The sequence below is a fragment of the Plectropomus leopardus genome, chromosome 2 (assembly GCF_008729295.1).
Source record: "Plectropomus leopardus isolate mb chromosome 2, YSFRI_Pleo_2.0, whole genome shotgun sequence".
Taxonomy (NCBI): domain Eukaryota; kingdom Metazoa; phylum Chordata; class Actinopteri; order Perciformes; family Serranidae; genus Plectropomus; species Plectropomus leopardus.
The window spans coordinates 3,865,038-3,890,462 of record NC_056464.1 but is presented as its reverse complement, the minus strand read 5'-3'; the positions used below and the strand labels follow the sequence as shown (position 1 = coordinate 3,890,462).

General features: G+C 39.6%; 1 protein-coding gene across 1 annotated transcript; it reads left to right on the top strand.

Moving 5' to 3' along the window:
• Positions 1–393: 393 nt before the first annotated feature.
• On the top strand, positions 394–25,382 carry LOC121952214 (laminin subunit beta-3-like). Its single transcript, XM_042498753.1, has 23 exons — positions 394–474; positions 553–601; positions 3,147–3,301; positions 10,823–10,937; positions 11,858–11,931; positions 12,156–12,347; positions 12,798–12,861; positions 12,940–13,130; positions 13,382–13,502; positions 14,985–15,173; positions 15,322–15,477; positions 16,163–16,356; positions 16,676–16,772; positions 17,597–17,972; positions 18,193–18,353; positions 19,102–19,313; positions 19,915–20,121; positions 20,307–20,451; positions 21,440–21,647; positions 22,887–23,028; positions 23,108–23,284; positions 23,827–23,989; positions 24,734–25,382. The coding sequence occupies exons 2-23, from the start codon at positions 577–579 to the stop codon at positions 24,871–24,873; spliced, it is 3,504 nt and encodes a 1,167-aa protein (XP_042354687.1). The 5' UTR covers positions 394–474; positions 553–576; the 3' UTR covers positions 24,874–25,382.
• Positions 25,383–25,425: the final 43 nt, after the last annotated feature.

Here is a 25,425-nt window from a genome sequence, read left to right as displayed (position 1 = left end):
TCAAATTTTGACCTGATCAGGGTGCTACAATGTGAAAAGTCAAATGATCACCAATGTTTTTAGGATACATCCTCTGGGACCCTAAATATAATATTTTACAAAGACATATTTTTCTTGAAACAAAAATCAAATATACAGACATTTTAAATTAGTTTTATGAATACATGGAATCATGTGTGCTCAGTTTTAGTTTTTTATTTGAGGTCACAATAGCGTTTTGTCACACCTTGTTTCGTCTTTGTGTAAGTTTGTGTATTTCTTTTGGTGTTTGTGTTGACTGTATGTCTAGGTCTGCCTGCTTGTCTGTATGTGTGTGTGTTGATTCATGGAGTGAAGGGAGTGGTGGTGAAGGGTGTGACTCTGACACACACTGTATCATACCATCCAGGTGAGGCAGTGTTTATAAAGCAGGAGCTGAGCAGCAGCACACACTTTAATACAGGAGATAACAGAGCTGATAGAATAGACGTTCAGGTGAGATACAGTCGATTGGCTTGGATCGTATCCGAGTGTTTCTGCTTGCTGAGTTTATTGTTTTCTCATCTGTTCCAGACTATATCATCGAAAGAACACAACATGAGCATACTTTTACTTCTAGCAGGTAAGATTTCTTTATTTTTCTCTTTTGCTTTAATGTTTGATTTTTCTCTAAAGTGTCCTCTTTCTGTCTCAAGTTTATCCTGCAACTTTCACCTGAAACTTTCCACACCAGCTGTTTACATTCATAACTCGTGGGGAGTTGACAGTACGCAGCTTTTTCATCCAGCGAACCACTGCAGCAGCTGATTACACTGATATCTCCATTTTCTAACAGAGAGGAGGAACTAACCTGAAAGGGCTGCTGCAGTAATTGGTTGGAATGAAAACCTGCATACTCTCTATTCATGATGGCACATGTTTAAAGGGTTGTTAACTCTGGAGGGATATCATTAGACCAGGTCTGCTTCACAAGGACTTTACTTTATTGAAATACTCTATAACATGTAGATTTTTTTCAAATTTAAAAAAAACAAGAAATTGTCAATAGCTTATTAGTATCAATCTTAAAATAGCATATGAATATAGATGTGTAGGTCTAGACACTATGACCATGACTAAACTTTAACCCTTTGAAACCTGAGCAGATTGGTTTGGTTTCTTTCAAAAACATAGAGAGAAAGGCAATGAACAATTTAAGACATGGCCTAGAAATAAGCAAGAAATTAATGTTACAAGAGATTTCCCTGAAAACAGGCACAAAAAAGAAGGGAAAAAAACTAACAAGACAATGACCCAAAAAGTGCTTAAAATACGTACACTTTTTTCTGTAAAAATGAAATAAATAAATACATAATTGTAATAATTATAAATATAGTTTTCTTGGCATATTTCACATTATTTTCTGATAATATCTCCTCCCCTTTTTTCCTAACAATTGAGGTCATTTCTTGCAAAGTTTCATTTTTCCCCGTATTTTTCAAAGAAATAAAGAAAATTGACACAGGTTCTCGTAAAGGCATCCTTTTTGAGGACTTTATTTATCCTATGCTTTGTTTGTAGGCACTTTTTTGAGGCTGTTGTGGAGTCAGTGTGTGGTGAAACATTAGGTACAGTCAAGATAGGAAACGCATTGCAGGGACGCAGACATTAGTCCTGTCAGCTGGGGGTAGGCAGGGGTTTAAAAACATTTTTATGCTCAGGTTAACATTTCATTAGAGTGTAGTAATCTTTCTCTTCCCATTAACACACTGGGTAAGGGTTATCTGACTGTACAGTGCAGATATATTGAAACTCTAGGTTTCAACAGTGCTGTGAATAATGTGTGGTCAGGTTTAAGCTTACAAGCCACTTGGTTATGGTTCGGGAAAGATCATGTTTTGGCTTTAAATGCTGGGTTTTGGAAGGCAAAATCCCTGCTGGTAAAGCAGCAATGTCTGTTTAAAAAGACAACCGCTTTTTGTGGTTCTATCCACAGTGGAAAAACAGAGACGGGCAACTACAAAACTCTCAAAATTTGTTATCTAAAAAGCTGATGAAACACGGTCACTGTTGGTCTGGAACAGTGGTTTTCAGCTTGGCAGATGTCTCATCTTGGAGGGGTTTTTTTAGCTTTTTGTTTTGTTAAGATTTTTTTTTGGCTTTTGCCTTTACTATGTTAGGACAGCTTAAGTGTGAAAGGGGGAGTCAGAGGGGAAGACATGCAGCAAAGGTCCAAGGGCGGAATCAAACCCACGGCCAGTGCTGTGAGGACATAGCCTCTGTGCATGAGGCACCCGTTCTACCAATTGAGCTACTGGGCACCCCGTCTTGTATTGGCGTTATGCCATCCACCATCCCTTCCATCTTGTTAATAACGTTAATATGATACACGTGCAAAGTGCGAATGGAATGTACCTGCTGTTTGCAAAGCAGACGATGCCAACATTTTCTTCTAGCAACTTGGCTGATTACAAGACTCTTTACATACTGCAATGTCTGGAGTTCAGCTGCAGAAGTTAAACTCTAGTAGAGATGAAAGTTTACATTGTATTGGTTCACTGGTCTCATTAGATTTGATTTGATATTATTTCATTAAAAAAATATTTTATTTTATGTTATTTAACTATTATTTACGCAAGAATAGTCCCATTGAGACCGAAAATCTCTTTTTCAAAGAAATCCTGGCCAAGACAGCAGCATGATGAATTTCACATAAAAGAACCACAGACATCATTAATACCTACTTCATGTCCACGTAATAGTTGGCCATCTATAATAAGCAAGTAGAAATTTAAAAAAGAAAGGACATGAATAAGTAAATATATAATCTCTTTAATCCAGATTATGTAAAATTTCAAATATATTTCTTGTGTATATCAGGTTTACATAAACAGTCTTTACTAAAGGAATGATTTTGAAAACATGTATAACACAAATTTTTTAGCAATTTTGTATCCGAAAAAATACATTGTGGTTCAGGTGCTGTGTGCTGAGTTGAACTTCCCTTTTTTTAAACCATGATTATAGGATTGGACCTTGTCTTATTTTTACTGTGCTTGCATGTCATGATAAATGTCAGTATTGATTGTGAACTTGGATATTGATATTTTTGATGACAAATAGTGGTCACATTATTACAGCTCACTGTAACCTTTTCATTTATTACTGTGCTCCCTTCCTCCTGACAGCTGTAGCTGCAGTATCACGGGCCCAGACTGACTGCTCTCGGGGGGCTTGTTACCCACCCAGCGATGACCTGCTCCTGGGCAGAGGTCACCTGCTCCATGCCTCCTCAACCTGCGGCCTCACAGGCGCTGAGGTTTACTGCACCCCATACCAACAGGTAGGAGCACAGTCCAGTGTTTTAAGAAACATTTTTCTCAAGTTTTTGTGGCACTTTGCATTAAGTTAGTGTAAACTTTACAAATATACTGTGATCAAATCTTGGTTTAAAGAGCTGCAAATGTGGATATTATTTACCTGAGAGTCAGTAAAAGCACAGCAGCTTCAGTTCTTAAATATTGATACTGGCTTCATAAAAACTCATATCAGACAAACAAGAGCATGTACACAGTCTCAGCCAGCTGTGTTCACCCAGACTATGCATGGCTCTCTACGTGGGGTTTGCACTATTAGGAGGCGAGCGGTGCAGAGGTCATGGTGAACAGACAGACAGGATGGAGGCTGTGGTGGTTTTGGCTGGGCTGCTTGCTGTCCATCTATGAAACTGTCTAATTTTAGTGCCAGAGCAGCATGTTGCAAGTGTACTCTTTGACCAACGTCTGAATAAGCACTCGCCAGCGCATCTGCTGGTTCAGCACAACCCTCCTCTTACTGGATTCAAATGCTGATTTTGTAATAAGAGAGAGCAGAGGACATGCACTGAGCAAGAGTCAAGTCTGTAGTGTCGCGGTTTTTTTTTTTTTACCTCTGATGTGAAGTAAAATGATTTGTTTGCAATACAGATGCACTTTTTCTTTAATGCTTCATCTTGTTTTTATAAAATCCACAAAAAAAGTGAAATTGAGCTGGTACTATGTATGTTGACCCCTCTTAAACCACTATCAGACTTTCTCAGTAGTTAGGGAATACTGAATGTCATAAAAAAAAATAATATGGTGTTATGCATCTGCTGTGCTGTCAGAATTCCCCCCAGATGGTGAGTTTGGGGGGTTTTTTTTCAAAGATGTTCTTAAATATATTTCATATGTCAATATTTTAGTTTTGTAACAGTGCAATGATAAGACTGATGGTGAAACAGCAGAAGTCAGAAGCTGGACTTTAGCCCAGCTGTCCCCAAACTACAGTCCAAGGTATCACAGACACTCTGTGATGTTTAATGTATTTTTTTGTCTGCATTGTAACTAGAAACTAGATAGTGGCGGTTAAAGTACAATATTCATATTGGCATAAGTCAGTAGAGCCTATATTACATAAAGTTGCAGCACCTTAAAATAATTACCAAGTACAGTAAGTGAGTAAAATTAACCCATAGACAGAATAAAAAAATGGACGTAGCCACCTTGACATGACTAATTGTTTTGTGGGATCCTATTTGCCCTGGATTTGGTATTTTCAAGCCAGATTTGACCATATTTTTATGTGAGGGTGGAGATAAACCTAACTATAATAATGAAAATGATAATATTTACTAGTAAAAACAACAATTATGACAACCAAACGCTGAACAAGACTTTTTGAGGCGACCAAAATATTTTAAATTTATGATTTGGGGTTACACCCTGTTTACACTACCTAACCAGTGTTGTTGCTGTGGTAGCGACTTTTATACCACCTGCCACTCAACGTGGCCACACCCTTAATCATGCGTGACTTTAAACCTTATAAAATGTCAACAGGTCAGTAACATAAACATTAACCCCATGTACAGTTATCATGGATGGGAAAATTAGCTTTAGAGAACAAAACCATTTCTTGTACTTGCTGTAAACAAGTTTATTTTTGCTGTATTGTTGGACATTTTAATATGGGGTTGTATTGAGTGCCCCAGGGGTCAAGTTTTTCTGTAGACTGACATGAAAGCTAGTGTTGCTCTGGTTCCCTCGTCAAATAGCCTTTGGGATTTTTCCACTGGATTTAGTAAGCTTTGTAGCAAACAAATGTTTATGATACTTACACATTTTGTTCAGCATAATAATCTTCACAGATGAATACTACTTCAGAATTTTTGAAGCCTAAATGTGATCTTCAGAAGCAAAACACTTAATGCTAGGCTATAAACGAACTGCACTGCACTCACATCTCTCCCAAAATGAAGCTGTAAGGTTTTGTTCGGCTCGGCTCGCCGCAATGACATTCTGTAGTCTCATATAGTCACATGTTAGGAACCACCCTTTTTAAGACACATAAAAGCTTCAAAGTTTGCAAGTGTGGTTTTTACTGAGGAATTTTATGTTATAGAGCAAAATGTGAAAGTCTATTTGACTACTTCAGCTCCTTATTTTAGGCTTATAACCAGAAACCCACTCACTATGGGATGAGAGAACTGAAGGTGCTGAAATGCTAACTGGTTTCCGTGTTTTAGGACTCATTCATACTCTGTGGGGATTGACTCGCTCTTGGAGCCAGCCTTAAGTGGCCATTTGGGGCACTGCAGTTTTTGGCTCTTCCCATTTACTTCATTCTTCAGACATGATAGCATTACTCTGCTGTAACGAGGACATTTTACAAATGAGGGAAAAGCTATATTCAGACTTTCAACAATATCCATTATGATCTTAACTAAGGTGATTTCAACCTAAGCAGTTCAAATCTGATCGAAAAGACAGAGCAGCAAAGAAAAACAAGCAGGATAATGTTTGTGTTGATGTTACACAATCTTCATACCTCACAGTCTTTGTGCGCTCTGTTGAATGTGCCTCAGGGGATGGATAACTGTGTAAGGCGTGGGCTCTCTCTGATTGATAAATACTTCCCCCTCCTTTTTTTTCCAATACCTGAGCCACACCTCGTCCAGACAGGGAGGGGCTGAACACTCAGCTGCATCTCAGAGCTGACACATAGAGACAAATATACACGCATGCATGACTACCTGGAAAGAGCAACAGTGATAAAGATGAAAGCCCTCACAGCCATCATAGGAAACTAGTCAGATCTTGTTGGCTATGCATCATCACATTGCTGCAGGTACCAGGTCTTACGAAGAGTAATTAAGTGTCATATCAAATGAGTAACCCTTCCTGGCAGACTGTGTTGATTGGGCTGTTGTGGCTTGGCGTTACCATGGCCTTTGAATATTTTGATAGTAATGTAGATAGTATTTGGAATTTTTTATAGTAAGGTTAGTAAGGTAATGTAAGGTAGAGGTGTGGGCTCAGGTCACATGACTTGGGCTTGAGCTAGACTCGAGTCACACTTTTGATGACTTTAGACACAACTTGACAGAATCAAAAAAACTACTTTAATTACTAACATTGTGGTGTCTTAGATTCATTTTAATGGTTAAATTGAAAAGATCAATAGACCTACAATCACAACACAACACAGTTAATTGCCCCTATAAACCAAAATTCATTTTACTCATCAAACAGATCAAACTGACTGGGCTGAGAGCCAATCATAATGGGGTGGCACCTAGGATGGCCAATCAGATTTTAGGCTACTCCGTAGGCACACCCCAGATAATGGGGCCTATTAGTCAGTTCAGAGTCACTTATTCCAGTCATGTAATATATTCTGTATACTGTATATGTCACATACTGGCTATATGACCTGGTGTCCCTAACTGTGACCAATATTAATGAATTCTTTCCTGTTGTCACTTACATAAAGTAGTGCAGTTAACAGTTGAAATGTAACCTGAGCCTCCACAGTGACAATGCAGACACAGATGTTTATATTTTAGCATAATTTCCACAGTATGACATAAATAAGGATCAAGTAGATGTAGAGCTGATGCAACAGTCAGCTGTGGACACAGTGTGTGTTTGCAGTATGCACATGTGTTTGAGGTGACAGACTGCGGTGCCAAAAAACCTTGGGGAAAAAATCCTCCACGTTGAATGACTTTTAACCCACATCATAAGAAGTTCCCTGCCATGCTAACTGGGTTAACAGAGGTGAAGTAGGTATAAAAATGACACGAACGCACTCAAGTCTTTGAGAGTGTCGCAGTCTTTATCACACAAGATTAGATAACATTTATTGCTTTGCTATGAGGCAGAAAGATTAACACATTTTGGTTGGAGTGAAATAGTGATTGATTATTACTGAATGGTGCCAATACAAGGAATATATGACAGTTATACATTTTGCTGCCAGGGTCAGTGCAGGACTCATTGAAGCTGCTGTTTGTAGATGAGGGAGCTGTGTCTGTGAAGGAGGGTAAACTGAGTGTCCGAGTTTATCTGCTGGGCTTTATCAGACTGACATGTAGGTGGAGAGAAGGTGATGATCATTCAGAGATAAAAGGACATCTACTGAGTGTAAAATGACTTTTTTTTAACTGCCTGTCACTGTGTTATGCAATTGTCTATTTTTTGTTTGCCAATCAGATTCTGGCATTTGTAGAAGCTGTGGCCTACTAGCTGACACCTGAAACCTTCAGGATATCAGTCTATGGTTTTATATTGTCTTAAAAAAAACATAACTAACTAACTAACTAACAGAATGGCACTACAGAAGTCCTATGTACTTTAAATGCAATGATTTGCACTTCGTGTAAGATCATATCTCCATATATAATGGGGATATATATTTTATGTGTTACATTAATGCACACTGGCCTGGACTGTCTCTGTTTACGCTGCACACTGTAGGGTAATGTATTTAGACTGAAGATATTTGCACTGCAACTTCAACTTCTGCACAACTCTACAATCCCTCCATTATAACTTTTGTGCATACATTTTGTGTTCTTTATATTCTATTTTTCATTTTATATTTTTATATTTCTTCTTAATTTTTATCTTATGTCTTAAATTTACTATTTTTATTCTGCCTTTATGTTAATTGTTTTGCACCAAAACACCAAGTCAAATTTGTTGTATATGTAAATGTACTTGGGAATAAAACCTGATTCTGATTCTGATAACATAATGAAAATACTGCTGTGGCTTTTTTAAGCAATTTCTTGGGAGATTTGAGGAGAGCTGTAGAAACTTTAAGGTAAGGGATATGAAATATGCACAACAGGTGGGTGAAGGTCTTTGATTGATTTACTATGTTTAATGCAAAAGTAACACAGAGAGAAAGAGACAAGGCCAAGGTCTACAGTTGGCAGCAGGTTCACTTTTTGGCAGAAAGGAATATTGATTCACACACACATTTACAGATATACTGAAGGGTTTTACGCAAAGGGGGCTTTTTTTTCATGCAACACAAATTTGTTTTTTCCAACAGCTGTTTTTGTCATTAATGCTGTCACACAGCCCACAAGTATTACATAGTTAAAAAGCAACTTTTTTGGAAAAAAGGCTTTTTTTTTTTTGTTTCACACCACAAAAGGCGTCAACAAATCAGGTTGCGTGTACTAACAAGGACGATAAAACAGCAACACAGAGGCACTGAATTATTGCTCCTTTCTTTTCATGCCTCGACAAAGGCAGCACACACCAAATCCACTCCTTCCGATCTCACAATGCACAATACAAGCCCTACACATGTAATGTTACCATATGCAAATGTATTAATCCTAGAATAGCGAAGGAATGACCCATCCTACTCTCCCTATGATTGGCTCGAACTTGTTGCTATTGTTGGTTGGATTGGTTTGATGAAGGCAAGAGGAGTGGGACTGGTTTAGGGTAAGAATGTCATGGTGAGCCAATATGAGGCAGAGTAAGGCAAGCCATACCTTTCTAGAAAACGCAAATTGGCTGACCATACACTGCATAACTGTTTACAAAAAGGAACTCAGATTCACTGAAAGCATTTCTCTGAAATGAAACTTTATAAAATAGCTCAAAGTAGTTCGGGCTATACAACAACTGACCCCAGACAATACTGGCAGATGCTGCTCTGGATCAGTGTCACATTGTGGAATCTGTTCACATCAAGATGTTTGTTATGAAGTTTGTATCACTGCTGATGTGAGCAGTTGTGAATCAGCTGTCTTCAACTATGGCAAACTATACAGGATAAAATGACAATATGCTGTGCTCACCAAGTGAAGTAACACCGCCATTGTCCTTCAACACTCGTACTAGTACAACTAGTACATTTACATACACAGTTTAGTCGAGCTACAGCTATAGCTCGATTAGGCCATTTAATTGGACAACTGTCCTTATCCCAGTGTACAATCGCCGGGGGAGAATCCATTTATTGTTGTGCGACTACACCATGGTAGATGGAGATATGCCACTTTTTCAGCTAGATGCTACTGGACCTTCTTCCAGCTGACCTATTATCTTAATACCACATAAGTTAGCAAGCGGCAAACAGGCTGCATGTTGAACGATGACTTTTCGGCGCTGTACATTTTGTATGAACTCTATACTTTACATGGTACTTTCGTCTTGTTTTGACTTGTTTTGTTTTATTTACTTCTCCTTCTTTTGTTTATCCCGACCTTTTTCTAAGAATTTTTGCTGTTCGATTTCCAGGTCCGGCACGGGGAGTATGGAGCATGCACAGAACGTCTAGAACAGTTCAGGTCCGGTTGAGGCGTATAAATGAAAGTAAATCGACCCCCAACTGCATTATTTAGGTGTGTTAGTCTGACTTTGAGAAGACTGACTTAGTGGGATTTCAGTCAGACTGACATGTTTACATGTATTTTGAAAGTCCAGTTTCAGTCAGACTAACATAATAATTTGACATCATGTAAATGTACTGATTGAATTAAAGTGGTGTAGAGCAGCTGCCCCTGCAGTCTGCTTCACTAGAGTGAACCAGTAATAGGTCTAAGCAGAAGGGAGGATTTTCACTCTCCTTTCTACACTATTGGAGACATTTTCTTTTCAAATAAGTGTGACAACAGATCTGTCACCGTCTGAGAGAAAATACCATCTTGGTTTTATCAGCTCAGGCTGGTGTAGAGACTATAAATGTATCTTGATCCATCTGCATGTGGGTGAGTAAGTAAGGCTTTTATGTTGCAACAATCCGATGAGAACTTTTACCTACAGGGAAAGCAGCCATGGTCTGTGTGCCAGAGTGGCAGCCATGTCCAGAGTACTCAGAGGCTGCTAAATAATAACTGGTCAAAACAGGGACCCAGCTGTCAGCGATGAGAGCACTTGTGTTGGGAATTATTACATAATGGGTGTCTTCATAAACCGCACGTAGCTCCTAGCTCATCTCTTTACTGAATACATTGATTAAGAAAATTGTGTGTTTCTTCACAAGTGCTTTGACTGACTCAGTCAGCAGACAGTCACATAAAATGTAATTTGACTGAAATTGTGTTGGAGTGTGAATTTACCAACTTCAAATTCTGTCAGGTGGACAAATTCTGCTGATTGTATTTCACAATTTATTTTCCCTATAATCACAAGTCAAATTCAAGAGGTGTTACAAAATGTAACTTATGCAAATCATGGTCAGATTTTAATGCGGGCAGCATTTTGTTCCTTTCTCACCTGTTACTGGGGCAAAGTTTCCTCCCCAAGTTGTTGACCAGCTGAAAATAGCCTACCACTTTATAAATCTGTTAGTCATCTGAGGTATATTGATTTTCTGTCCCCTGGGCGACTGTGTGACCTGGTCAATGACACAGCTTATCTGACTGGCATAATGTGGAGGAAAAGGGACAAATTTGGATGTTGGTCTTAGGTCCATGGATCAGTATCAGGACACTGACACCCAACAGTGATACAATTCCATTCATACATACATTAAATATTATAATATAACTCTGCAGGAAAGTATAATCTTACTGATTTGTTTCTTTGTTTCTCAGAGGAGGATGAAGTGTTGTCCATGTGACTCCAGGAACCCAGATGGTCCATTGGCCCACACTGTCAAGGATCTTCTATCCACTTCTGGACCAAACAGATGGTGGCAGTCCAAAAAAGGTGGGTAAAGACAGAAAGAAGGACAGAAAGAATGGAAGGTAACTTAAGTTTTCAAAGAAAGTAAAAGCTTTTTCATTGGCAGGAGTGCAATGAAAAAGCACTCCTGCCACTCTCCCCATGATTAAAACATATACTGAAACAAATAGATTTTCTATTTCTATAGTTGGGCTGTCCATTAGGAACAGTTCTAAAATATATATAGATATTCCATAATGCATTACTTTGCATACTCTGGGCACAGATGGAGCAGCAGAATGCTTGGCGCATTAAAATTGAAACTTAACCGGTCATTGTGCTGGGTCTAAAAGTTAACTTTCACTCATTGCTCCTCTCATCCATCAATCAGATCGACTGTGGACAGACTGATAGATGAACTATCCACCCTGCGAGTCACAAATTGCAGAAGAGGAAAAAAGATCTCATGGAGAGCTCCTCCTGCACTATATTCACAGACCCACAAAAACCCCAGAATTTAGACAGGCGATTCAAAATGAATTAAAGGGACACAAATGCATAAAAAAAAGTTTCCATCAATCACAATAGATTATAGATATAATTTAAATATAGATAAAACGTACTAATTGTATCTTTTTGAGCCAACAACGGCATTCTCAGCCTACCAGCGGTGTAGCAGGGACCTTCTTATGCCCATTTAAGCAAGTGATAACATTTGAAATGGGTGATATTTCAAAGTACACCTTGTTGTATAGCCATTTATTGTTGCAGCTCTTTCCATTTCTCTTTTCCGTTATATTCTGATCTGTCCTCGCCATTAGAGGACCCTGGTAACTCCAAACTATGCTGAACAGTGTCCTCTGGCTGCAGGAAACAAAACAATCTATCTGGAAACTAATTTAGTTGCAAAGTATTTCTGTGTGAACATCTGTCATGGAAGTGTTTTCTGCTCGTTTTTCCTGTAGAGGTGGACCCCGTCGCTCTCCAGTTGGACCTCGACAACCTGTTCCAGCTTGACAACCTGGTGCTTAACTTCAAGGTATGATACAGTCTGTAAATACTGCTTACTCATGTGAACACCACAAATCTGCTCACTTCTGTTTTTTCTGGTGACCATTTGACAAATGTTGTCTGCTACTGAAATATATTTTATTGTATCATTATTCCATACTTCTATAACACATCTCAGCACAGTGTATGGTATTTATCATACATAATTTATGAATTTCAAGTTATGATTTTATGAAATTTCTATCTCTGCAGGGTCCTCGTCCCAAATCCTTTGTTATAGAGAAGACACTGGACAATGGCAAGACATGGCAGCCTGCTCTTTACTTGGCTACAGACTGTGAAAGAGCATTTCCTGGCATTCCTTCAACAACTCCTCTGACCCTGGATGAAATATACTGCTACACACTGCCCCCTACTGAAACAAACCCATACCAAGATCACACAGTAAGGACTAACAACCTGTCGTCAGTAAACAACAGCTTTATCTTGTCTTCAGCTAAGGCTAATTATTTAAACATTTTGTCAGATCATGAAAATGATACTTGCAGGACAAACACTTTCACTTAATATTTTTCATTATTATTACTTTGAAGGCAAGCAATCAGCAGCTTTATTGCCTTTGTACATTCTCCATATTTTAAAATTCTGTTACTGAAGTATATTGTGAAATGACCTTACCACAAGAGGTCCTCCTTTCAGTGTTTTCTTCAGCTAAAAACCTTTCCTTTTTGGCGCTTGTTGCCATAAATTCTGGCCAAATTTAGTTTAAAATGATCTGCTCCCCTTAAAAAAAACATCTGCACTTATAGTATAGTGTACGGTTGCAAAATGAGAGAAAAGCGATCTGTGATAAAGTAAAAAATTATGGTATAATAATTCCGTCCTCTTCTCCAGATCCAGTTCAGTCCTTTGGGTCAGTATGCTTATGCACCTGCTTCCAAAAGCCAAAAAATTGAAGGTAAGTCTCTGTCTGTCATAAATTACTTCACCCCGTTGAAGGTTGTGGCCTGTTGACCAACAGCTGCTTCATCCACAGATGTGTCTGGGATAACGGGGCTGAGGGTAAAGCTGACAGACCTTGGCGACGTGCCACGTCTACCAGGAAGAGCTCTCAGTAGGTTTTTTGCCTTGAGGGAGATGAAGGTGATTGGCAGCTGTATGTGCCATGGACACGCCAACCGATGCCTGCCAGTTACCTACAACAATGCACTGCCCAACAGCATAAAGGTATGTACAGTTTATTTCCTAAATTAGACTAAACACAACCTGGACCTAGAGTGTCTTAAAACTTCTGAAAGACTAGAAAGTACATTCAAAAAACATGATGCAGTGGTTAGCACTGTCGCTTCACTCTGTGTGGAGCTTGCCTGATGTGAGTGTGAGTGGTTGTCTGTCTCTTGACATCAGAGGACAGATTGAGTGAGCTGACCTTTAATTGGACACCTTGTCACAAGCCTCTTTCCTGTGTCTCTCTACAGGTGGGTCCTCGCTGTGAATGCCAGCACAACACAGCAGGTGTGAACTGTGAGCAGTGTGCTGATCTCTACAATGATCTGCCCTGGAGACCTGCAGAGGAGGATAACACTCATACCTGCAAACGTAAGACTTCAACCATACCTCTTTCACACTCTCTAAACAAGGAGGATCAGCATGATAATGTCATGGCACACCACAGATAGAGAAACATGGAGGTAACATGTGTCAGCCAAAATATCTAATTAATGCAATAATGCCTCTGAAATCTGCCATTAAGACCCACATTGCAAGAGGAGGAGGTAAAGACCAGAGAGTCTTTTTTTCTGACTCTGCGGCGCACATAGCCTTGGCTAGAGGCACTATGTTTTCGGGTTGTCTGTCCTTCCGTACATATGTCTGTCAGTCCCATTCTCTTGAATGAGATTTCTCAAGAATGCGATGTGGGAATTTTTTCATATTTGGCACAAATGTCCACTTGGACCCAACGATGAACTGATTAGATTTTGGTGGTCAAAAGGTCACTGTGACCTTGTGTCTGTCTCATTCTCATGAGCATGATATTTCAAGAACTCCTTGAGGGAATTTTTTCAAAAATGGCACAAACATCCATTTGGACTCAGTGATGAACTAATCAGATTTTGGTGGTTATAGGTAGAAGTTCAAGGTCTCTATAAGCTTGTGTATCTGTGAGGATTGAATATCTCACGAACACATGAGGAAATTTGCCCAGATTTGGTCCACTTGAACTCAGCAATGAACTAATCAGACTTTGGTGGTCAAAAGGTCAAGGTCACTGTGATCTTGCATCTGTCTCATTCTTGTGAATGCACTAACTCACAACTAAACCTTGAAGGAGTTAACTCAAACTTCACACAAACATCCACTTGGACTCAGGAAAAAAAATTATTAGAATTTGGTGGTCAAAGGTCACAGTCACTGTGACCTCATAAAACATGTTTTTGGCCATGACTAAATAATTCTTATGCTAATTATGACAACATTTCTAATAGGATGTCCAATAGGATAAATTGATGAAGTTATGACATTTTATATCCAAAAGGTCAACTTTGCTATGACATCATAATGTTCTATAAAAACACTTTTCTGGCCATTATTAAAACCTTAGGTGAGGAACAGAAGGGAAGATATTTGGTCAGATACTGAATTGGTGACACTAATCATTGTTGCCCACACTGAAACTGTGCTGATTGTAGAGATCTTCTGTGCTGCCAGGGGAAGATGTGTGTGAAGCATCCATGTTTTCACAGACATAGATGTAGTGCTGGTGTGTGGAGGCATGCAATGGGGGATGGTAATTCCATTTTTTTTTTTTAAATGTCATATATTTCTGCCCTGCTGTCAAAATAGGTAACATAAATGGTCTGCTATTAATGCAACACTATATTTTTAAAAGACAGTTGTACACACATCAAATAAAAAAAAGTCAGACATCCCATATGGTTTGGGAGCCTTTAAAGCAATTTGTTTTTTGTATTTAAATTTTCCTCGGTATACATAAAAGGCACTTTAAATCAAATGCAGTGACTTTTAAACATTAACCCTCACTGCATATACTGTATACTAACCCGTCTGTCCTCTTCTCAGGCTGTGAATGTAACAACCACGCCGAGCGCTGTCACTTTGACCGGGCGGTATACGAGGCCAGTGGGCGGAGGAGTGGAGGTGTTTGTGAGGATTGTTTGCACCACACCACAGGGCCAAAGTGTGACCAGTGCGCTCCAGGCTACCAGCCCAACCCTCGCAGCAAAATGGACCGCCCTGATGCCTGCATACGTGAGTGCTTCAAAGCACTTTAAGTTACCAACTTTCAGGTGTCAGACATCAAATATCTGATGGCACCATGAAAATGTGAACATCAACTCAAAAATGTGCAAAATATTTGGATTCAGATAAGTTTTTTGTGTTGTTGTGTTTCTGCCAGGCTGTAGCTGCAGTGCTGAGGGGACAGTGAATGGGGGCCAGTGTGACGATATCACAGGCTTATGTCAGTGTAAAGTGAATGTTGAGGGTCCTCGCTGTGACCGCTGTAAGAATGGCCACTATGGCCTGAGTGCCTCCAACCCTCTGGGCTGCTCAAGTGAGTCATCTAACACCTTCATATCACACTTTTTAACACCATTCTGCTTTTTTACCTGTTTTCAGTGAGCATTAAACTATTACAGTTTAGCTTCAACAGTTAAATGTATTCACTGCATGCTCCTGAATGTTACAAAAATAACTACACCCAATTTCCAGTAGGTTACTGACTGTTAAAGCTATACTGAAAGTGTATTTGTGTGCAAACTTTCATATTAAAGTTGATCTGTATGTTTTTTTTAAATAAATAATTTGTTGAATCCAATCTGTAAAATCAAAAATCATGGTATTATATGTTAAACCTTTCTGTGGCTTCACAGACAAATCATTTTTAATGGGACAGTTCACCCCAAAATTAAAAATAATTTTCCTCTTACCTGTATTGTTATTTATCCATCTAGATAGTTTTGGTGTGAGTTGCAAAGTGTTGGAGATATCAGCCGCAGACATGTCTGCCTTCTCTCCAGTATAATGGAAAAAACATGCAAACATGCACAACACCAAAACATGCATTTAAAAAACTACAGGGAAAAGGAAAGATATGTATTTTTTATTTGGAGGTGAACTGTCCCTTTAAACTACCATTGTTAGTGCATACATAGTTATGCGTACTTGTGTTGAATATAATGTATGTGTGTGTGTGTCCAGTACTCCTTTCTAACTCTGATGTTCCCCCTGCTGTATAGAGTGCTCCTGTTCTCTAGATGGCTCACTGTCAGATGTTTGTGACCCGATTACCGGCCAGTGTCCCTGTCGCTCCCACTTCCACGGCCTGACCTGTGATGTGTGTTCAAAAGGCTACTGGAAACCAGCCCTGTCAGGACGCTGTCAGCCCTGCAGCTGCGACCCCACCAGGTCTTACAGTGATGCTTGTGATCAGGTACGACCTTTATGCAGAAAGAGTAATAGAATATTTTGCTCAAGTACAAATAAAATGACTTAATGCAAAATAAAAGTATGTAAAATTGTATACAAATCATACCAACAAGCCCTAATGTCCATACCAGCAATGTATTCTTAAGTGATAAACACAGGAGAGAAAATAATAACAATCAGACTTAAAAAATGGATCACCTGAGGTCTTTTTCCTCACTTGCCTCTCAGGGCTTCTGGAGCAAAAAACAAGTTGAAGGCCAGTTTGCATCCAGTTCATGTGTTCCGACCAGTAATGGCACTATGACACTGCTTCTTTCTTCCAGGTGACCGGTCAGTGTGATTGCAGACTAGGCTTTGGAGGGCGCACATGTAACAAGTGCCCAGAAAACACGTACGGAGACCCTCTCATAGGTTGCCAACGTGAGTCAACTTTCTCTTTTTATTGCATTTATCATAAAGCCATTTGTTGGGACTCCACTAAAGGTTAGAGTTTAGTTTATTGTCTTAAGGCAGGTTTCCATAACCCACAAATTGTGCAAATTGCGCAAATTGTGCAAATTGAAATTGCAAATATAAAATATGTCACATGGAAACACATCAATGATAAAAAAAAGCTACCATAAAGTTTTTGCACTCGCATGAGTTGGTATTTCAGGTGATTTGAAAAAGTCATACTTCGCAAAACTGCAGTGGAAACACTTTTTGGGCTTTTAAAAGTCGCATTATGTATGGCTGTGCACTTGTCTCTATGAACTGGCTCCCTCATGATGCAGCAGGAGCTACAAGAGGTGGAATTGCATCACATAACTCTTCAAAAGTCGAGCGGATCATTTGAAGTTTTGAATCCACATCACCTTCCAGAAATCCCTCATACATGAACGCCCCCACGAATAAGGGGCTTGCTTTTCCATTATCGCTCCATTTTGTATGTTAGTAGGTTACAGTAGTTTAGAGGAGATTTCAAAATATTAAAATATATATTGTCTGCTGCGATACAGCCATAATATTGTGATATTACTTTAAAGCCATATCGCCCAGCCCTAGTCTTACCATGGACAACAAATGCCAACAATAGCGGACAAAGATTGCATTAGTTATTTGTGCATTGCTCCGTAAGGTACTGGGATGCAGCATTGAAATAACTGTTTAGAAATCAATGTCTAAATGTGTGGGAACCTGAGGAATCTGACCTTGTTGTGCACATGATAATAACTGAATTAACTTTGTCATCTCTTCGTCTACAGCGTGTCGATGCAATCCTGAAGGATCACTTCCAGAGGTTTGCGACAAGCAGACAGGAGCCTGTCTGTGTCGGCCCGGCGTCAACGGAACTCGCTGTGACACTTGCATGCGAGGACACTGTGACACCTTCCCCGGCTGCGAGACATGTCCCTCTTGCTTCTTCACTCTGGACGCCCAGAGAAAGAACCTCAGCTTAACGCTGGAGAAACTCTCCCCAAGATTTCCCACACGTCCCGGGGGTGATGGTGATCTCGGGAACTTTGGACCTCGTATCCGCGCCCTGGAGACTCGCCTGAAACAGATCCGTGACTCCATCCCCCTTCCACCCCCCACTGCCAAACAGGTCGATGATGCTCTGTCCAAACTCAACAAGCTCAGGTGAGGGGCGGCTGAGAAAGTAGAGCCAGAATATGGACTTGCTACAGAAACCCTCGTCAGCTCTTTATAAAGCTTTTCCATGATTGTTGTGAAATGTTTTCTGATATTCAGAACCACAATTTCTTCAATCTATTCTAATACTTGATGGAAACTCACTAACTTGGATTTTTTTTTCTTTTATCTCATTGATACCTGAACGACTGCTGTTTTTGTCTCACAGAGACCAAGTGGATGATGTAAACGATGACCTTTCACCAGTGACAAGAACTCCTGGTCTGGACACAGAGCTGGACAAACTGCAGGATCTGCTGAACAAGCTCAATCTGGAGTACAAAGTCAAGAAAGATGCCAAGGACAACTCTGTCAATCCAAACAACGCAGGTCAGACACAAAGACTCACCAATCAGTGCTACACAACTTTAGTAATGGGTCAATGGGCCTCATGCAAGAAATTATATACAAACAAATTTTCTTTCATTTTTGCTCGGATCTATCTTGTTTGTATTTTGTTAGTACTCATTTGTTTTTTGGATTCATCAGTGTTTTTTCTATTTTTGCTCTTTTCTTAGATTAGAGAAGATTTTACGGGCAGTCAAAAGCACTTGTACATAAATAAGAGATAAACATTGTGTTCTCACAGTCCAAAAATTGTTGCTTAAGGCAGGGAAAAATAAGTTTTATATGTGAGGAATGTTTCAAACAATGCATGAATATCATTTAATCAAATTTAGATGAGGTTTTAGAGTAATTAGAATGACTGGATTATTACATTACAGAACTGAAGAAATAGTATGCCTTGTTTTTGTTTTTCTTTTACTTTACCTTTTTTGCAAATTTGTAGGGATTTTTTAATTATTATTTTATCCATTTCTTGCCTATTTGTAGGCCATGTCTCGTTAATTTGCTTGTTGCCTTTTCCCCATGTTTTTTAAAGAAACCAAACCAATTTGTACAGGTTTCAAACGTTTAATGCTCTGAATGTCACATAAAACTCCTTTAATATGATGCACGCAAACTCAACATTAGTTTAAGCAAACTGAACCACATAATTACCACAATGTTTCTCAAACAGACCTTCTGATATGGTAACATAATAAATACCAATGTTGCTTTTTTCTTGCTTCTCCAGAAGCACTTAAGGAAATCCAGAACGCCTACGATGAGTCTAAAGATGCAGCCAAGAAGGTGGATGACACCAAAAAACCAGTGAAGGAGTCCGCTGAGGTCAGAGAGGAGACTTTGGACCTTCAGAAACAAGTACAGCCAGGCAACATCAGAGACCTGGACAAACTGAACCAGAGCATGGCCTCCAAACCGGACCTCACTCCTGTCGCTAAACAGGTAACCGCCTCTTTTTACCAAGACAAGGCTGTGACATTTTGTTTAGCAGGAAGATAGATTCTAGTTTGTTTTTATGCCTTCGCGTTGACCAAAGCTTCTACATGACGGAATGAAAACCTGCTGAGTGATGTCATGTTTTTCTTATTCTTGTGAACATGATATCTCAAGGATGCCTTTAGGGAATTTCTTCAAATTTGGCGCAAACATGTTCTTGACTCAAGAATGAACTGATGAAACTGATGAAAGAATTCATACACTAACTATGACATTTCACACAAATGTATAACAGGATGGAATGAATTCATGAAAGTTTATTTGATTTTGACATCATAATGATCTGTGAAAAACTTTTTCGGCCATTATTTAACATCATTACTCAGCAATACATGGGGAGACATTTGATTTGATACTGATTTAATCTTGGGTGTTCACCTTGAAACCGTGCTGATTGTACCGACTCTGTGCTGCAGGGTTGAGGATGTGTGTGATCCATGTTTTAGACTTTGTAGCTTCTTTGCAGCAGCATTCGTATGTGAATTTGTCAATGGGACCATAGCTCCTGTATGTCGAATCACCATATCGCTACCTTTGTTTTTTTCAGGTATGTGGCAGTGTTCGCTCAAAGCCCTGCACCCCTCTGACGTGTGAGGGTGAAGATTTGTGTCCACCACCCGGAACCCCACCTTGCAAGAAGGGTGAGAAATGTGTGGGCGCCCTGCCTCTGAGCAAGAGGGCTGACACTGATGCCAAGGACGTGAAAGACAAACTGGACAAGCTGGCAGGGAAGATCACAGATGCTACAGAGAAGGTACACACACACACACACACACACACGTATGCATGCATGCTGTGATCAGGCAAATCACTTTGACTGTATTACAAAAGCATGAGCAATTATAAATGTTTTTGGAATATTTTAGATTTTTCTCAGATTATAAAAAGCAGTATGCAGATTCTCAAGCATTATTTAAGTTCAACTTCATTTCGTTACAGCTTCAGGAAACACAGGAGACAACCAATCAGGTGAGAAAGACTGCAGAGAAGCTCTCCAATGACATGAAGCAGGCCAGAGACGAGCTGGAGGACGACTTGAAAGAGGCGCGGGACATTGTGAAAGACCTCAAAGATTTCCTGTCAGGTAAAAGTTGTGTTATGTGTAGATAGGGGTGGACGATATATCGAATATACTCGAGGTACCGCTGCTTGTTATATGGTGAAGCCATCGTTAATGGTGAGTTGAAGCATGTGCACGAAGCAAGCCACTGAGTACCAGGTCACACCTCACCGGCGACTCGCCAATCCTCGGTGATGTAGTGGCAGGCGATGGTAATGTAGTTTTCCATTGTTAGGGCAGTCCAGCTGTCTGTTGTCAAGGTAACCTTGCTAGCGGTGCTGGCTAGCTTAGCTAGCAACTCAGACAGGATGGGATAGTGAATGCTGGTTCAAACAGATGCATCATTTCCCGAAATCCCTGACCGTCCACCATGCTGATTGGCATCATGTCTTTCTCTATACCCGTGCAGATTGACTAGGTTATTTTTTCCACTCGCTGTGCACTGCAGCTCTTCTGTGCTAACACTGAGGTGATGGTGGGCTGTTGCTGTTGAGACGATGTGGAGGAACCGGCCAGCGCGCTTAATTGAATATTATTCAAGTGGTGAAGCCTTGTTGTCGTCGCCGTGTTGTATTTGAATACAGATTCGAAGTGTTTGCAGATGGCATTTTCCTCCTTTAAATCGAAATAGTCCCAGAAAATGCTTCGCCTCCAACGTCACGTCCGCGCTTTTCTTCCTGACCTCAAGATGACCACCCTGTCACAAAACAGTGACATTGCGCCCTCTGGTGGGAATGCGAGTCATTGAACCATGCTTTGAAATACACCATTCTACTGAGAGCTAGAACGTAACAGGGGACTACATATTGTTTATGCTTAATAATAAATAGATTAAATTTCAGGTGTTCGAGCAAATTCTTAACGACCAATTAATCGATCGTCGATTAATTGTTACCATCCCTAGAAGGCAGGTTCACTTGGTTTCAGTAATGATGACTGGTTTGAATGTGATGATGCTAAAGTTGTTCCTTTACCATTTTGTCTCCAACCTTTCGTGTTTTTGTCTGTGCAGACCCAACCTCCAACCTGACCAAGATCCAGGAAGTAAGTGACTGGATTATGAATGCCAAACCGCCTCTTGACCCAACTGCTCTGAGGAAGAAGCTGGACGAGCTGAAGAAGCTGGCAGACAATCTGCCAGACAGCACAGACGTGCTGAACGAGGCTGAGCCGCAGCTCGAAAAAGCCAGGAAGCTGCTGAAGGAAGCCGTGGACGCCAGGTGAGCCCGCTTGCTCTATGAGGACTGTTACTGATGCTTAACCCTTCGAAACCTGGATCAACAGCACTTTTGTTGCTGCCTGGAAAACACCTTTTTTAACCTTTGAACCCTGCACAATTTGGTGCAATGTCTTTCAAAAACTTGTGGAAAAAAGGCAATGAGCAATTTGGTAAGAAATGTTCCACAAACTGCATATCTGTGTGTATATCTATTGGTATCATATTTACATATTTTAAATAATGTTACAGATTTATTCTCATTTTTTACGTACCTTTTCCAAGTCTTGTTCGCCTTGTTTTGTTTTGTTTTGTTTGTTTTGACTAAATTTTGCACATTTCTTAAACCAATTTCCTGTTGTCCTTGCTCAGTGCCGTCTTTCCATGTTTTAGAAAGAAATCAAGCCAATTTGCTCAGGTTTCAGGTTTTTAATGTTCTTTCTCAGATATCATCAGCTTTGCACATTTTTAGCTTTTAAAAGTCCAAGATGGCAAAACTAGTGTTTTTATTATCACAGCATGGTATTAACCTTTTGAAACCTGGATTGACATCAGTTTTCTTTACTGAGCACAGGCACCTTTCACAATTCATTTATCCCTTTGAAATCAGAGCAAATTGGTTTGATTGCTGTCGCACAGGAGAACATTTTGTATGCGCACACACACACACACACACACACACACACACACACACACACACAAAATGTTTTTTTTTTTCCCAGCACTTTTTCGTGTTGTTTTTTTGTTTGTTTGTTTTTTGTTTGTTTGGGTTTTGTAACTTTTAACTAATTTCTTGCAATTTTTTTGGCCATTTCTCGTTAAGTTGCTTATTGCCTTCTAACCGTGTTTAAAAAAAAAAACAAATAAAAAATCAATCCAATTTACTCAGGTTTCAAAAGGTTAAAGTAAAACCTTGACATTCTTCATGAATTGAAGTAATCTGGATCTGCATGAAACATCAGCAAAACCAAACAAAATCCAACCAAATCTCATGTATCCAGTCCTTTGCTCAGTACTTCCCAAATGCGCATTTTAACTAAAACATTACAATATACTTTTCAGACTCAGATGAGTCCCTGTAGAGAAATACCTCTTTGGCTTGTGTGACCTCGAATTTCACCCTGAGCCAGGAGAAGAGGCGCTGCAGCTTGTTGGTGTGCCCATAACGTGCAATGCTGTAATGTCTTTGCAGTGATGGTAAATATCATATATAAGAGACTTTGCTGTGGTTGCATGTTGACAGGGATAAGGCACTGGGAGTAAAGGATGACGTGGACGAGTTGGTGACAGGCTTAGACACAGTGGAGGGCTCCCTCTCTGACGTGGATGAAAAACTGCAGAACAGCATGGATCTCTTAGATGACCTGAACGAAAACCTGACTAAGGTAGGAAGCACGGATAGCACAGTCGAGCATTAATTCCAGTTAAAGCTGGTACTGATATGCAGTGGTTCTCTTCATGCAGGCCAAAGGCAAGCTGGAACCAGCTGAGAAGGCTCTGGATGATGTTTCCGAGCTGCTGAAGCCAATGCAACCGCAGCTGGACAAGCTCAAAGAGCTGCTGGAAGATGCGAGCAACAATGCCGAAGATGCACAGAATGAAGCAGACAAAGCTGAGGATGAAGCAACTGCTGCGGATAAGGTGGGAGACCTGCTGGAGCTGCTCCAGTTCCAGATGAGTAAAACCCTTTGAAACCCAAGCAAATTGGTACAAATTCTTCCAGAAAAGTAGGGGGAAAAAGGCAATGAGCAACTTGGCAAGACATTATCCACAAATTGCAAGAAATAAGTAGATTTATTTATTATTTATTATTTATTTATTATTCATTACAAATGTCACAGAATTATTGTAAGCATATTTAACACACCCTTTTGTTTTGTTTGTTATTTTTTTTTTTTTACTAATTTTCAGTATTTTTTTTTGTACTTTTTCCTAATTTCCTATTATTTTTGGATCATTTCCTCTTTTTTTGCTCATCACCTTCTACCCATGTTTCTTTCTAAAATAAATCAAACCAATTTGCTCAGTTTCAAAGGTTAAATAGGACCTTTTTTGCAAAATTTTCATTATATATATATATATATATATATATATGAGAGTCATGAAAATTACCTGGTGAAGGGTTTTTTGAAACCTATAAAAGTTTCTTTTTAAAGGGGGAAAATGTGTGTGTGTGTTTGTAGGAGTTGACGACTCTGGAGGAGCAGCTGGATCGTCTCAAAGACGCAGCTCCACCCAGTGGGACAGGAGGAGAGACGACGCCGGTGGGGGAGCGGCTGGCAAAGCTGAAGGAGGACGCTGGACTTCTGGCCAATACTACTGAAGACATGCTTGACTCTCTGGACGGTAATACAGCCAAACCATACAAACAACAGCCAGTCTGTGGTCCAAAAGCCTTTTCTTTTATAGTTATAGCATTTAGACTCAACTGAGAAAGCTTTATCTGAAAGGCTGAACCTCGGGGTGAATCTGAGACGTTTGTAGAACACAGCTGAACTTACTTACTCACTTACTCTCCTCTGATTCGGACTCTGTCCGTTATTCTTCCTCAGAGAAGATGGGTAAAGGTCTGTGAAACAAAGTTAAAATTCAGAGGAGACAAACTCTTAGTCAGAAAAAAGATCTTTTTAATAGTTTGTCCTTTTTTTCTTTCAAACACTACTGCTGAGCAGGGTAAAATATAATGTTTTCTGAAATTTTATTTTTTAAATATGAAAAATGAGGCATTGTTTGATTACTTATACAATAATCAGCTTAGATTTCCAGAATATCCAGAATAAAAGTCTGAACATTTCATATAACTAAAAGCCACTTCAAAGTTCTTCATTAAGATACATAGAGAGATATAAGATATAAATCAAGGTATATGGTCTGAAACAGTCAATAAAATAGATTTTTTTTTTTTTAAATTAGGAATCACTGAATCCATGAGAAGTCCTTGTGAATACAGTCATGAACATAAAATGTTAGGCTGATTGGTCCTGCAAGATTAGCTGCGAACAGATATACACACACACACCAAAGAAAACCTAATCCCTTTTTAAATGACTTTTCTTGGTCTTCACATTGTATTTTTATCTTTTTTTCTAGGTAAAGCAGATTCCATCAGGGAACTGCAGGATGAGATCCTTCAGAAGTCAACAAAGCTTGAAGGTCTCGACACTAAGCTTAAAAACCTTTTGGCAGAACTTCGAAAGAAAGCCAATGACCTCAGCACCTGCCAGGGCTAAAAGTCCCCGAGCTGCCCGTCGAGGAGCGCCTGCTGCCGCCGTCACCGCAACAGGTCATAGCAGCCTTCCACACCATCAGCACCCGCCACTGTCAGAAAGAGATATTGCTTCACCAACTCTTGGTCCTTTAGTGGTGGTACTGTAGGCTTCATTCACAGAAATGAAGCCTACAAAATCCACTATGTGTGTAAATACCTTTTAAAAGTACCAATATTATTACATTATGAAGGTACATATTGATATTTGGTCAAAAACATCATGTCATCGTGAATTTATCAATATTGTTTAGCATTGTGTACAGAAAAAGATCACAGCTTCTGACTTTCTGACAGCAAAGAGCCAACACAAACTTTTATTTGTCCGCAGCAATACACTCCAGCATTAACACTGCACCACAGTTATTGCATTTTTCAGAACTGAAAAAAGGGTGAATGTTACATTATTTATTATTTCTTTTACATTTGTTGTTTGTGCAGAATCACAGTATTTAAATAAAAGCCCATTAATGATCTGGTGTATGTCTTATAGCTTAACATGGTACTACAGCTTTCC

What these genes read in the sequence shown, in the direction of transcription:
- LOC121952214 (XM_042498753.1), top strand. Translation starts at nt 577, where the DNA reads ATGAGCATACTTTTACTTCTAGCAG. An exon ending in ACCTGGTGCTTAACTTCAAG is followed by an intron (nt 11,932 to 12,155) that starts GTATGATACAGT and finishes CTATCTCTGCAG; the next exon opens with GGTCCTCGTCCCAAATCCTT. An exon ending in CAACCCTCTGGGCTGCTCAA is followed by an intron (nt 15,478 to 16,162) that starts GTGAGTCATCTA and finishes CCTGCTGTATAG; the next exon opens with AGTGCTCCTGTTCTCTAGAT.